The 15,684-nt window shown below is 44.2% G+C and overlaps 1 protein-coding gene across 2 annotated transcripts; it reads left to right on the top strand.

The window, feature by feature from the left end:
* The first annotated feature begins 9,639 nt into the window (after positions 1–9,639).
* MSC (musculin) lies at positions 9,640–12,467 on the top strand. Of its 2 annotated transcripts, XR_001874295.1 has the most exons (3): positions 9,640–10,181; positions 10,949–11,153; positions 12,456–12,467. XR_001874295.1 is itself a non-coding variant. In XM_017812401.1 (2 exons), the coding sequence occupies exons 1-2, from the start codon at positions 9,657–9,659 to the stop codon at positions 11,033–11,035; spliced, it is 612 nt and encodes a 203-aa protein (XP_017667890.1). In that variant the 5' UTR covers positions 9,640–9,656; the 3' UTR covers positions 11,036–11,981. The 2 variants fall into 2 exon arrangements, 1 of the variants encoding a protein (XP_017667890.1); XM_017812401.1 differs by lacking the exon at positions 12,456–12,467 and having other exon boundaries at positions 10,949–11,981.
* The last annotated feature ends 3,217 nt before the right edge of the window (positions 12,468–15,684 follow it).

Here is a 15,684-nt window from a genome sequence, read left to right as displayed (position 1 = left end):
GTCTGGGATAGAGGTAATCTTCTTCACAGCGGCTGGTATGGGGCTATTCTTTGGATTTGTGCTGGACACAATGTTGATAAGAAAGAGATGTTTTTGATACTGTTGAGCAGTTCTTGCACAGAGTCAAAGCCTTTTCTGCTTCTCACACCACCCCACCAGCAAGCAGGCTGGAGGTACACAAGGAGTTGGGAGGGGACGCAGCCAGGACAGCTGACCCCAGCTGACCACGGGGATATCCGATGCCATATGACATCATGCTCAGCATATAAAGCTGGGACAAGGAGGTCTGTCTTCCCAAGTCACTGTTACATGTAATGGACCCCTGCTTTCCTGGGGATGGTTGAACACCTGCCTGCTCATAGTGAAACTCCTTGTGTAACGGCAAGGCCCTTGTATAACAAGGAATGATGATGCTCCTCGTGGTGGTGTAGTCAAAGAGAATTTATTTCAAACTCGCGCTCCCTTTTATCCTTACATATCATGTGACTTTCTTAACCAACCAGTTTACTAACTCTGGGGCATGCTCCTTGGGCTCTGTACCTGGGCACATCCTTTGTGCCTTTAGACACGCCTCCCACATCCTTGTTTTGCTTTGCTTGCACATACAGCTTTTGCTTTACCTATTAAAATGTTTTTTCTCTTTTCCTCTTCCAGTTCTTTCCCCCATCCCAATGCCAAGGGAGTGAGCAAGCACAAGTTGGAGCTTAGTTACTGGTTGGGGTTAAACCACAGCAATTGTTTAGGAACATTTTTATGCCAACATTAAGACAAGAAACACTGCTGTCTGTACAAATTAAAGCATCTTCTTTGATTTAACTCCAGATGCAGTTAAAGCTGTCAATGAAGTTGTTAGACTTAATGGGTGTGTGGGGATGGGGGGGCAGGGGCTGTGGACTGAAACCTCACATCCCTGAGACTCCTAAATCTCGTGTTGAGGCAAGGGCAAATAATTTGCTGTCTCATCATCGGTATTACATTGAATCAGGAAATTAATCGGTTTCAGATAGGCTCAGAATTTGGATTAGATTATATTAACATTGAAAAGCATTATATTAACTGTTGAAAAGCATGTGTTCAGGAGTTTCAGAGACTTTAAAAAAAATAAACATAACTTAAAATTGCTCTAATGTGTGAGTCACTTCTTACAAGGCTCTTCTAATCTAATTTTAAGTAAAGTGTTGTGTTGCTGATTTTACTTGGAAATTAGGGACAATGAATGTACAAATGAGCAGAGCATCATGACCTTGAATAGATACATCAGTGAGTTTAATTTCTGGTGACTGCTTCTTTGCTTTGTTTGAATAGATGTATGCATTTAGTCTACATGTACATAGATCAGAAAGAATTAACACTTTCCAGAACAACCATAGCAATTTGCTGGAAGCATTCTTTCCAATTCAGTGGGTTGCACTAACTTTGCCTTGTCCACCACATTATCATTATCCTCCCCCTAGTTTCCTTGTTCCACATACAGGAGAGCACTGGCAGTGTCTAAGGCAATGTTCTCCATTTGACCCTGTAACATGGAATATCATCCTGATTCATGAAACCAAAACAGCATCTTACCCTTTTTACCATCCATTATATTATGGCATCGTGGGATCTTGAACTGTCATGGTCAGTTCGATGTCAAACCAGCTGCCTCATGGTGAGGAAGTGCAATCACAGACTAAGAAAGAGGTAAAGGAGAGTTGAAAGTAAAAGCAGTCAAGGTATTCAACTGTAAATGTAAATATCTTTAAGTAACAATTTTGAGCAGGGGGCACTCGCACATTTTAAGCCACTTAAAGCGAACAAATCAACAATTAAGTCTTAAAGCATTCTATGCAGTCTCCTACAGCAAGTACACTCAAGATTGGATAACAAGGTCAGAAAACCATTGTACTGGTTCCTAATAATCTCTCCTCAGAAACGGTCAGCTAGTGGGATAACATAAATGGAATAATTAGAATTTAGGGAATTTTGCGGTAGCTACTATGAAAATTCTATTCCGTCTTGAATTGAAAAATGCTTTTGAAAAAGTCCTGGGTACTTTATGAAATAATCTGTGTCTTTTTTCACCATAAAAATAATGGTAAAATTAATTATGAAATTAATTATGAGGAGAGAGCTTACCTGTAGAACATGTATCACAGTCTGTGCTTGTTTCCAAAGACACATGTTATTTAATACATGATAACCATCCAAGTTATGCTAAGTACACCTGTGAGAGAATTTGTAAATGTCCTTAAACCCGGGTTTCACATAGAAAAACATCCTTGAGAGAGGACCATGGAAGTGTCACTCTCAGAGGGACTGTGGAATCCATTACTGGATATTTTTAGTTGCATCAAGAGGTCCTTAGTTAAACACTTTTTTTTTTTCCAGATTTACACCAAATGTAATTCAACTTATTTTGGCACAAATGTTTCCTGTTTTAACCCAGGGTCCACAGGAAAAGACCTAGACATTGTGAATCAGATTTTCAACTTGTGTCACTGTCTCAGACCAGCAAAATTATGGCTTTCTAATTTTTTAAGCTAGTTGATGAACTTCCTCAGTAGTGTTCCCACTTTTCTTTACACAGGCATTCATTCAAAGTATAAGGTATGCCTCCAGCTTTGCAAAATTAGTTAACTGTTCTGTTTAATTTTAAGCAGTGATTCTAAACAGGTTCTTGCATGATGTGTACAAGTTTCCTTTAATAGTATGGGTTCATCCTTGCCACGAGCCCTGGTATTGACAGAATAACCATTTTGTTTGACATAAGATGTAGATAAATTCTGATGCATTTTATTTTCCAATTGTTGGCTTGGAGAAATCTACCATAAAAGGAAGAAAGAAAAGAGTGTTTTGTGATGTTGGTTTGCTCTTGATAATTAGCCACTAACATAATTCAAACACTAAAGTAAGGAAAGGTAAAGGACAAAAGTCTGACTTAAATTGTGCCTGTTGTGAATAATGAGCTATCAAAGATAAAAGCAAAGTTTAAAGGTTTGTAGAGTTAGAAAGAGATCTCTAGTTCCCAGTGTCATTGGTGTAAGAGTTAATATTATGCTAATAGAGTTATTCTGCAGGATTAAATCATCTGGGGCATGTTTCTTAAGTCTGATCATCATTATCTGAAATCCAAATAGCCTTCTCTAAAAACAAAATTTGCTCCTGAATATAGGAATAAAAGACAGAAACATTCTCTAAAGGGTTTGAGTTGTAAATATGACCACTATGTCTATGAAAACTTATTTCACTGCCTCTCTGAACATCTGTTCTCTTATTCGGGTCTTATTTATTTTTCTATGCAATAAATAAATAAATAAGGGCATGTACATGAATATGCCCATGATCACAAAATAATAAAAAAAAAGAAAACAAACCACAAAATAATTTGCAAAAGAATTCCCCTTCAGCCATCAAGAAGTATCTGCAAAGAGTATTGTAAGATCATGACAGGAAGCAGCCTGGGAGACTCTGGAACATTTTGGCTACTTAAACTTTAAAGCACTACTACCATAATGATGTGTTTTCAGATGTAGGAGCACTTTTTAGAAATACTGAGAAAAGAACAAAATTTCTGGTTTAATATTACGTAGGATATGGAAACAAGCATTCAGAAAGTGGGAAAATTGGTGGTACAACATCACAGCTGAGTTCTTAACCTAACACCTTAAGCTCTTCCTTTTTAAATGCAAATCTACCTATGTATGTCAAGACCAAATGCTAGAAGAATCATGTCTATTACATCTAAAAATCGTTATCACAACAATGGCATGTCACACATCTCAGATCCAGAATTAACCCAATAATGGAGGATGTGGTCACTTGTAATTTTATTCATTTAAAATCTAGTTGCATTACAGGTCCACTAATTTAAATATCTGGAAAAGTGAATATTATACCCAGATACACAATATTCTATGACGGAGAACAGAGCACAGACAAAGTGATGCTGTCTCACAAGAGCAAAAGCATCCATCCTGACGTGGCCTGCACCTGGAGCCTGAGCACTGCTGAGATAAGATGTCGCAGCTGTCCTGCCTGGTATTCAGGAGGCTACCCAGATGCCTTCCTCAGAAAATTTGTTCCCTAGAGAAAAAAACGAATGATTTCGCCAGACTGAACGTGAGGCTGCTGTGACTGCAGTCTACATGCATTGTGTGCCCTTTGAAGCTTTCCCTCAATACAGCTAGTGATGCGATGCCAGAGTGCCGGAGTTTTACTCTGGCAGTGATTTTCCTTCTGCTGCCCACGAAGCTGTCTCACCGGCTGTGTGCCCCTGCCTGAGAGCCCCCACTGCCTTCTCTACCAGTTCCTAGGGAAGCCGTACTCCTCCGTCTGCTCTGCTGCAGCCCAGCCCAGCGAGTGTGCTGTAGCGTTCAAGTATAATGAAGTGCTGTAGTGGTGTTATCTCCCCCCATCTCTTCCGTCTTGCTCTGATGGGCTTCCCTCTCAGAGTGAAACACAAGGAGGAGACTAACACACAGTTTCCTCTTGCCTGATGTTTGCTTGTTATTCCAGCTAATTTGCTTCAAGAGAAGAAATAAACTGTGCTTTAAACAGCACCATTAATTCTGTTTCATTTAGGCCAACAGCACATCTCCTGGCATAATTAAAAAAAAAATTAGAATTAGTGGGAGAAATACTTCTTTCTCTCGCGCGCTCTTTTTTTTTTTTTTTAATTAAAGGAAACCCCCATCTCCCCTTCTCAAACTCCCCCCACCTTGGCTGACTGACAAAGTGAGCAGAATCCGTGTTCTCACACCAGCGGGTATCTATTACATGAGAACTTTCTTCTGGCGCCAGGAGGTATTTAAAGAGTTTGCCTGGCTATTCCACAGGGGAAACCCTGCTGAAAGTTGGGGATACCTGAGCACAACTCACTGCTGGCCAAGCTCCGGGCAAAGCAGCGATCACACTTGATAACCTCTCGTTGCCGTTATTGCTCTAGAAATGTCTGGGAGAATAAGTAAATAACAGGGAGAGGTTTCTTTCCTCGGGGAAGGTGTGGTCGTCTTGTCCCGCGGGGTGGAATTCCCTTTGGGGAAATTAGAGGCTCGAAGGAGAAACCTGTGGGTGTTGGGGTTTTTTGGTTTTTTTTTTGTTTGAGATTGCTTTGGTGAGGTTTTTTTGTTTGTTTTGGGGTCTTTTTAGGGGGGTGTTGTTTGTTTGTTTGTCTGTTTGGTTTTAATTTTAAAAGCATGTTCCCGCTTATGCTTAGGGTTGCTGAGTGAGGAGCACCAATCCTCCCCACAGCCCAGGCAGTAAAACCAGCCCCGCAGTCGCCGGCGCAGCACACCAGCGGCTCGCTCCACTCCTATCGCCTAGCAACTCCCTCCGGCAGGATTTTCCTCCTGGAGCCGAGGGTTTCCTCCGCCAGGCCGGCGATCGCCCAAGCACAGACTCCTCTGGCAGCCGGAGAGCGCTGCCCGACCCGCACCCGGAGGTCGCCCCACGGGGGCAGCCCCGGCCCGCGGGATGGTGTCCGGGGAGCGGAGGAGGGGGGCGGATAGGGGGCTTTTAACCGCGGTTTGTAGTCCCTTCACCAAATGAATCATTGAGCATGTCCCTTGATTGCAAGGTTTGCACTCGCTAGGCAAAATAAACTCTAGTAAATATTTTTTTTTTCCTTCCAGGGGTTCATTTGTCTCCTGTTTGCTTTATTTGACATGGCTTGACCCACTGAGTAGTTTTTAATTTTCTTATATGGTGGAAAGCCACTTTTTAGAGAAGCCCCTTCGTCCGTCCCGTCCCCCCCTCCCCCCGCATCCCCCGTCCCCAAGGCACACACATTTCATTTCCAGCAACTGCTCGGGTTAGCGGTTCCTGCCTTCCCCCGTGCTAATTTCGGGATCGCCCTAGCCCCGGGGGAGCCGGGCTAGCCCGCACGGAGTATCCCCAGAGAGGCGGCTGACAGGGCACCGAGACATGGGCATCACGGTGCTGTACGACAATACGAAAGGGAATCTTTTAGTGGCCCCCCGACCCGTATCAGACCTCTGGCTAAGGACAGGGCATCCAGGGCACTGGCTGTAGCAAACAGCATTCCTCGTTAAAACAGGCGTTTTAAATGGAGACAAAATTGGTTGGGGAATGAGGAATGCCGCACATTTCTCCCTTCACTCGGTGCCTTTAGCGGGCGATCTGAGCCATGTATAGGCGTCTTTGCTCTAGATGGCATTTAGCAAAGGTAAATTCATCCACCTGCTTTTCCTACTGGACCAGCGATGTCAAAGCATCCATCCCTTCGTGACAGAAGCCTTGCACGCCCTTCACGCAGCCTGGATGTGTGTTGTAGTCGCTTGTGGAAAGATGAAGACTCATATCCTTTGCCAGTCACCGTTCTCATCTCCTCCAGACATCCTGCCTGTCTCACCACCTCGGGAAAATGAATAAAAACACTCTTGTTATATTGAGGTCTTTCAGAAAATGTGTAAGAGCACTTCAGGTCGGGGCGAAGTCCCTCGGTAACGCTGATGAGTTCGAAGAAAGGACAAATGCCAAAAGAAAGCCTTATTTAAAGCACTTTATCGAGAACACATCATCTTCTTCCTCCACCCTGCTTTGTCGCTGCCAACACTTCAGAGGATGAAGGTGAAAGACACAGGGCTTTTAGCAGTTCCCCCTTCCATCTTCGGAGATAATCTGGGTTTTACAGACTTGGCCTCCGCTCAGTTTTTTCTCTTTTGCTTTTTGCTATAATTTATTCTGAAATTTTAGAAAGGAAATTAAAGAATTATACCCCCTCTGCCTCATCCCAGGCACCTGCAGGGGTGTTAGAGTCGTGCTTTCGCCGCGGGGGCTGAGGCTCCCGGACACAGGCGGTGCCCAGCCTGTCCAGGGATGCTCTTCGCCCTTGCCAGTCCTCAGGTGCGGAGCGAAAACCTCTCACCTGATATAAAAAAATGAAGGAGAAATCTAGTTTTCGTGAACTCCTTTTTGCTTGGATGGGTTGACTGCATTTATTTACCAAAATGCCTTGTGGAAAAGTGAGAAAGAAACTCAACTCCGTCTCAGTGCACCTCTCCAATTTAGGGATCTCCCCTCAGCGGAGATACGCTGTGAAGGCCAGTTTTTTGTGTCCTCGGGGCCAACAACGGTGCCAGAGGCAAAGCTCCCTGGGGAAGAGCCTCTCTGCAGCTTCTTCCCACGCAGGAACTGTTTTAGCTGCTGCTCCAATCCCTTGACATGCACACGCTGGGCTTTGCAAACCCATGCTGCCTCGGCACCACACCCAACGTGCAGGGGTGGACCGTGAAACAGGGCAGGATACTGGTCTCGGAGTTCGGGTACAAATAGTGGATTTAACTTTTAACGGAGAAAGGAGAAAGGGACTGCACCTGATAACGGTAAAGCATAAAATGCTGCCCTGGTATACCAGTGGCTTTTTCCCCACTCAGCAGAGAGACCATAAAGCATCAAAGTCTTGACAAATGGAAGCATGATGTAATGCCCTGGCCCCATCAAAGACTTTATCCTGAAAATGATATCTTCATCAGGATCGCAGAAATTAGCGGTTTGATAGATGTGAGAGGAGTCAGGTCTGCTCGGTTTTGTTGGGAGTAAATTCGAAGTAACCCCGGACGTTCATTCCGGATTTATTCCATTGCATTTCCCGTTTCCTTCTCATCCAGAAAGTAGGCAAAGACGATCTGAGAATTTGGTTATTCCACATGCCCCCAATCCTTTCATTAAATGCGCCGAAGTATCCATTATGCGTCGCCCTTAATCCGCCGAGGCAGAGATAGGCGGGAAAGGTGAGATTAGCCATTGCGGCTTTTAAGACTGGGTACCATTTTCTTCTTTGTTTAAAGAAATTCAGCACTTTCTCCCATTAATCTTTAGCAGGGAAAGCGTTCAGCCCGCACCTGTATAAACAACCCAGACGGGGGTAAAAAGTAAACCTATATGTCTTCCCCTGCAGTATCTTTTTATATATATATATATATTTATACTGATAATGTAGGCTAATTGGGGAGGCAGAGCAACCCCAAGGTCCAGCGCTCTGCCCTTTCACCGTGCAGCGTGTGGGACCCAGCCTGAGCATCGTAGTGTCAAACCAAGTTCAAGAGATCCAGTTGCAAGATCAGCTGCCTGTTTAGGTGGTTCAAGAAATGTCAAGTTTCACTTGGAAAGGCTGCCGTTAAACCCGGCTCTGATGTGGTTCTAGCCCCAGCGGGTGAAGCTGGGGTTTGCACAGCGTTAAGTGGCCTCAGTGAACCCGCAAGGCTGCCGGAGACGGGACCAAAGCGCTGGGTGCAAAGGCAGCCGGCGGTGCCAGGAAAGTTGCGTGGCAGCAGCCGGGAAGGTTCCGCTCGGCCGGGAGGGAAATGGAAGGGAAAAAGCGTGAGCAAAAATTGCGGGACAAGATCTTTCCACCTGTTGTAGTCATTAGGTTCTTTTCCGAGAACTACATTTTTATTCTGGTTAACTCTATCCAGGGTGTGAAGGCCAGTGAGGAACCAAGTTCTTCATCCAGAAAAGAAGGGATGTTTTGAGGGAGTGTGAGGAATACAAATTGATGGTTGATTTTTTTTTATTTATTTATACCCCGGTTTAATTTGCATATCAGTATTTCCATTGGATACGGAGTCCTCCACTCGCCTGTGGACTCTCTAAAAGTTGTACTGTGGAATTTGTTTCTAGCCAGTAGCTTGAAAAGCTCTCTCTTTTCATTTGCTCTGTGACACAGAGGTGTACATAGCCTAATAAACTGGGTTTTAATTAATTGCTCTGAGGACGGAGAAGCCCTTGGACACGGTATACTCACTCGCTACCGTGTGTAGCTTCACCCCAAATTACTGACACTATCGAACCACAGTATGCACGTTCCCAGCGGCTTTTTGCATTGCTCCCCACCCATCGTACACCCACCCCCGGGTGCCGCGTCTCCTGCTGCCTCTGTCCGCTCCGGTGGGGGCACAGGGGTCGCACAGCCGCTTCCTGGAGCTGGGCAGGCAGTGGGCAGGGGCACCGTCCTGCCGCGCCGCTCGGCTGCGGGGAGCGGGGCTGCGCACCAGCTTATACGTTGGGAATATCCCCCACCCTCGAAGGAAAACCAAGAAAGAGAGCGACTGTAGGTGGGCTGGCAGCAGTTCCGGGTCGCGCTCAGCCTTAGAGATAGGGAGCAGTGTCCCGCTCCCCGCGAAAACACCGGCGGTACGAGCCTTGGAAGTATTTTACATCCTCCGGGGCGAGGAGAGGGGTCTGTCCCAGGGGAAAGGAGTTTATTCACTCGGCACACACACACACCTGGAGACGTCCCCGCATGTTCCCGCGTGTGTGCGCCCCCACACACGGGTCTGTCTCTGTCCATCGCCGCACCAGCCCCGCCGTGGACCGCGGGATAGCGCGGAGAGGCGCCGCCCCCGGCGCGGAGCTTCGCCGCGTTCGACCCCCGCCCTGAGCCCCTCTCCTCCGCCCCGAGCCCCTCTCCTCCTCCTCTGCACCCCTCTCCTCCCCCCCTGCACCCCTCTCCTCCCCTCCGCCCGGCAGATGGTTCGCTCCGCGGACACACGATATATAGGGCTGTCAAAGGGCGCATCCCCCCTCCGCGCCCCCCCGTCGCCCCCGCCCCGGTACGAACTCTCCGCGGCGGGGCCGCCCCGCTCTGGGCCGACTCGCCCCGGCCGTCCGCCCCCTCCTGCCTGCCGCGCTGCCCGCCTCCCTGCCCGCCCGGGGCCATGTCCACGGGCTCCGGGAGCGAGGCGGAGGAGCTGCCCGAGATGGACCTGAGAGCGCTGCAACTGGACTACCCGCAGCCGCCGGCCAAGCGGCAGCCCCGCGGTGATCTCTATCCCTCGGGGGACAACTCCTCGGCGGCGGAGGAGGAGGAGGAGGAGGAGGAAGAAGAGGAGGAGGAGGACGGCGAGGGCAGCTGTGCGGCGGGGCCTGCGGGCAGCGGCTGCAAGAGGAAGCGGGCGCGGAGCGGCGGCCCTGGGGGCAAGAAGGCGGCGTCGGGGCCGCGGGGGCCTCCGCCCGAGGGGAAGCAGTCCCAGCGCAACGCGGCCAACGCGCGGGAGCGGGCGCGGATGCGGGTGCTGAGCAAGGCGTTCTCCCGGCTGAAGACGAGCCTTCCCTGGGTGCCGCCCGACACCAAGCTCTCCAAGCTGGACACACTGCGCCTGGCGTCCAGCTACATCGCCCACCTCCGGCAGCTCCTGCAGGAGGACCGCTACGAGAACGGCTACGTCCATCCAGTCAACCTGGTACGGCGCGGCGCGGGGGGCGCGGAGGGCGGGATGCGCGGCGAGGGGCACCCTCGGGAAACCCCCAGGGGGCCGTCCGGGATAGCCTCGCAGGGCCAGCCCCTCGGGCTTCGACTGGCAGCGCTCAAGCCGTGCCCTCCCAGGAAGAAGCGGCGGGGCGGCCCGGGCTGCTTGGTGAATCCCCAGCCACCCTCGCTTCGCGGGGGACCCGAGCGCCGGGTTTGACCTTCGGTGATGCCGGGTGTGTCAGTCCTGGGGAGTCAGAGTGGGGGACCTTAAAGAACTACATTCCTCGGGCATTAGGCAAGCTTAGTGTCCTAAAAAGGAGTAACTCGGTCTGCGGGCTGGCCGGGAGCACCAGCAAGCCGTCATGAGTTCATCGGGCCAAAACTAAACGCCCGATGCTTGGTCACGGGGTAAAAAGGTTTCTTATATACAGCAGAGTGATTGTTTTTGAGTATTTGATATGGTTTTTATTTATTAAATGATGTAAACAGTTGCAAAGCAAGAGAAACGTTGCATTTTGGATGAGAACAATCTGTTGCTGACCATTGCAGCCCTTCTGAGGAGCATTTAATTATAATGAAAAACGTAATGAAAATATTTGTTAGAGGAACTCAGCTCTCTCTGTGCTTCCCACAGGGACTAAAACATGATGACGTGTTTGCAACTGAACCAGAGTTAGACATCTATCAGTAACAAAGCTCCAGTTTCATACGAGGATAAACTTTCTTTTAATATGAAATATTTTTTCTTTTTGCTTACAGACTTGGCCATTTGTGGTTTCAGGAAGACCTGACTCTGATACCAAAGAAGTTTCTACAGCCAGCAGATTATGTGGAACTACTGCATAGTCAGAATAAATTGAAGATTTTTAATTGTTGTTGATCTTTCTTATGGGATGGATATTCTTAAGAGCTGTGGTTTATCGGCTCAGGACTAGAAGATGGGGACAAACCCCCATCTCTAACAGTTTTAAATCTGTGTCCCTTGTCATTCTTTTCCCTTAGAGTTCTGAGGGATGTTTATTTAAAGCAGTAAAGAAGGGAGGGAGTTGGAATTAGACTTTTTATGAACTGACTGCAGCAGCTGAAGTCTGAGACTTGGCTTCATCATTCCTACAATTGCCTGAGGACCTGCTGTTCTGAGGCTTTTAAACTAATGAAAGAGGAATATAATGATATAGAATTAACAGCATGGACCAAAATACAACTCTACAAACTAACCCCAAACAGTATTATTTTTATTGTAAATCAAAACAGTATTTTAAAGTAGCTTTGAAACTCAGATAGATTTATAATATATTTTGATGGCCTTTGTATTCATGGATCTAGCTTACTGCAACTATGCAATAAGTATAGTCATACTTCTTTTTTTTGGTCCCTTTAACCAGAATTTTCTTAGAAGTGTGTAAGAGGCCACATTCTGCATTTAGGCTACCATCCACTGGAATTAAACTAATTCCTTTGGTTATATCTTGAAGTGCCACGTGTAAGAATGTGGGACTGTCACTAGAATTGTGGCAGAGTTTCTGTACCTTAATCTGGAAGGGAATTTTGCTTACTGTATGGCAAGGGTGCATGTGTTGAAAAGAATGAGTTTGTATGATGCTGCAAAATAACAAGAATTCGCAATGTTTTAAGTATTTTTCCTGTATGCTTATCTTTGAAAAGTTTGCTCTCAAATGAGTTAAAGTGTCATTTATTAATGGATTCAAATGTTGTAATAAAAGAGGATGCCATCAAATAAGTTGCAAATGTAAATAACTCTATTTTTTTATAAATTACATTAAAAGCTTGGTTACAATGAATTGCTGGTACTGTGATACTGTGTGGCTGCATCCATATGCAAGCATCTTTGTAATGCATGTTCTTGAAACCTGCTTTTGTAAACACAGCTATCTTCCCCACCTCTTGAGAGCAGATACATCTCCACAACAGAGTCAGATAAGAACATTATCACCCCAAACATTTCATGTGAGGCACAGTACTATATCAATAAGCAGGGAAAGACACATTTTTACAACTTACAGAATGCATTGTAACAGTCTCTTCTGTGATGCAGAAATATAAATAAATGTAGCTTAAGAAATCAATATCATATACTGTAATAGCTTGTTTTGCTGTTCTCTGTCATTTCACATTTCCATCTGTAGTCTGTTTTGCTTTTATTTGTATTTTTGCAGTGGGAAAATTGGATGAGTTTTCCTAGTTGGAGCAGAATTTTCCTGTTTTAAGATTAAAACTCCTGAGATAAGATTTTATTTTTCTCAAGATACTGCATAGTGGTTAACTCACAGTAAGGAAGATGGAATTGCTTTAGAGAAGAAAAAGCCACCTCTTCCTCATATAAGCGGTGAGGAGGAAGAAACATTTGCTTAACAAGAAAAAGTTTAACCTATTTTGTTGTCAGGTATCTATGTCATGGATTTCTGGTTTGACATACTGCATAAAAACTCAAGACTGACTATTGGTAGTGTCGTGCAAGTAGGTGAACTGCAGATAATGGCTTTTCTCCTTGCAAAATGTAAAATAATCCAGAGTCACTGCAAAATAAGATGAGCGATCAGTCCAAGATCTGCTGAAATGGTTGCTTTTAGTGATTTGGGGGCAAGCTGTACAGAGACCATAATATAACTTTTCTTCCATTTTTTCCAGAGAAAGTCTGTGAAGGAAAGGGGCTATCCTAATTTGCAGTTGTGTGACTGAGGTGGGACTCCAACTGACCTTCTCTAGGAAGCTTTATGAAAAGAAAAGAACATAAACAGTAAAGCAAAAAGGAAGGACCTTTAGGAAGGCATAAGTTATAAGAAAACTCAGCCAATGTTTATCTAAACCCTAGAGAAAAGATTATTCAGCAGTTTAACTAAGGTACCACTTAAGATAATCTCAGTTGTGATATTTAGCTGGTTTTGGCCTTGATCCCAGCTGTAATTGGTTAACGACTCTAGGAGATCAGAAAAACAAGGAAAGCTGGAGAAGTTTAAACAGTATAAAAAGGTCCATGCAAAGTAATGGAAAAAAATGTTCAGGGTATATTCCCAAATATGAAGTGGTTATATTAAGTAAATACAGTAGGTCAAAACTGGGGGTGAGGAGTGTAACATGAAGTAAAACATAGGATTGCTTCCATCCATGCACCATACTACATGACCTCAAATACTTTTTTCTTTGTGCCTACATAATATATAAAAATATTTTCTTCATAAAGTATTGAATGCACTTGTTATGATAACAGATACATAGTGCCCCAACAGACTGTCGCTGGTTTTAGAATAGAAGTAAACAACGGCCACAGGTAACATTTCAGGTCAAAAACTGGAGAGAAAATGATAGCTTTTAGATACTGAATGTTGTCTAAGACTCAATTCTTTCTTTTAAACACGTCTGTAGAGAGATACATGTCTTAGTGTATACTTATTTATCTTAATATAGCAGTTAGGGATGTTTGGATTTCTCCAACAAGGATATTACATTTCAAATCATTAATTTTAATCCTTGGGTTCATAAATATTCTTTTTAAAAGCAAATTAATCATCTTCTTTCCCAGTGAAAGGCATTGTGTGATTAGGAAAAAGTTCAGGCAATTGAACAGGCTCCTTGCAGGTTTGTTCTGAGATGAAGGCCGCTATCTTTCCAGGGAAGTGCCAGGTAGGTCACATATTCTGGCATTCCTCACCTATAAAGACATACCAAAAGTACATGCATGCATTTTTGAAATCTTTGAAACTCACAAACAGATGAAATTCAGATCAGTGCTTTATATGAATGAGGTGACCAAAACATTCTAAAATGCTATTTTTGAGCATTTGAGATTCCATAGAAAGATAATGTGTTTTGATCCTTCTTTTTTTCTTCTTTTTTTCCCTTTTTTTTTAAATCAAGTTTTTGCCAATTCAATAGAGTAAATTGATTTAATTTGTAAAGTCTGAGTGTTTTCTTTGAGTGGGTAATTCCAGAGCTGTGTGGAGGGGAGACTTAAAATGAAAAACTACCTCACATTTCTACAGTTCACAAGCACGGAAGGTAAGAAATACATACATTTTTATTGGATTTGACAAGTTTACACTTGGTGATTTTTTTGTTACATTAATGACAAGGTAAAGTGTGTACCCATCTTGATCCCACAAAGTTATGCAGATTTTGCTAAAACTGTTTTACAAATAAAATGCCAAATCATCTGCAACTTGGCTATTCAGCCAAGACCTGTTTCATGTGAAGTCCTAATGGCAGAATACCTGCATTGACTTTCCTGGCAGACAGTCCATATAGAAGGAGGAATACTTGTCTCCCAAAAATATTTTCATGACTTTAGACTGATATAGATGCTGTGTGGAACTTCGTTTTGTCTCTATTCTGTGTGGGAATCTGATAGAGCAGATCATTAGCCTCTCTCTTGAAACCATTCCTTTCCAATGCATGTGTTTGCTTACACAAGGAAAATACATCTGTCATATTGAAAATGTTAACAATTCTGAACTGAGTAAAACAAACACAGTTTGCATATAAAAAATACCTAAGCCTTACCTTTCCCATTTAGTGCCTTTATACACATACTATTTAAAGAACTCTCAGACACGCGAAGGATTCTAAATAAAAATTTTGCGTTTATCGGCTAAGTAAAGGTGACTGAAAGAAGTGCAGTTGCTATAGGGGTCTCCCAGGAGAAAGAGGGAGTTGAAGAAATCAATTTTAATATCTTAATAAGTATCTGAAATTTACTCTGTCTCTCTTTATTGACTCTAGAAGGATTTGAAGGTGACCAACTGCATGATTCAGTTAAATATCTAATGTTTCAGTTAACTATGTAATGTTGTAAGGAATACAGGCATGTTTAAATGTCTGAACTTTATATGAACCAAAGAAGCTAAAAAGAAGGAAGAAAGGAAATTTAGAGCCACCCACTTATACAAGCTTATAGTAACCTTATAAGCAAATAATAAATATATTATTTGGATGAAATAACTTGGAAAGCTGTCCATTCTATTGTGCAATAGTCACTTCTTCCCAAGTAACTAATTCTGTATGCATTTAGTATGGCAGTGCAGATTCTCACCATGACTAATAGCAATTATACCTAAGAATTAGGTTCCACCACTGGACATTGTTTATCATACTTCAGCTGAAAGAGATGTACACAGATATTTTCTACAGTGCACAGAGACAGATGTTGAGCTGCCTTCCAAACACTAAATACCTAAATCTGTATTTTTAATATATTCTGGCAGGAGTGCAGTGGATCAGTTGCTACATTATTCAGAGACCTGTGCTATTGCAGTTTAGGCTGGTTAGGATTCAGGTACTAAGAAGGAATGGGTATCACCCTCTTCCTGGGCTCTGAAAAATTTGTAAATGCAAATTAGTAAAAAAAACCCTAAAAATGCCTTATTTGGAATGTGGCACATGAGAATCTCACTAGAGTTAAAATTCCAACAAAAGTTAAGACAGCTGGAGGATTCATATAGTTATCTATCCAACAAGACAAGCAAAACTGAGAACTTGTG

This window comes from Lepidothrix coronata, unplaced genomic scaffold (genome assembly GCF_001604755.1).
Source record: "Lepidothrix coronata isolate B3197 unplaced genomic scaffold, Lepidothrix_coronata-1.0 Scaffold36, whole genome shotgun sequence".
Lineage (NCBI taxonomy): Eukaryota > Metazoa > Chordata > Aves > Passeriformes > Pipridae > Lepidothrix > Lepidothrix coronata.
This window is presented reverse-complemented; position numbering and strand designations above follow the sequence as displayed.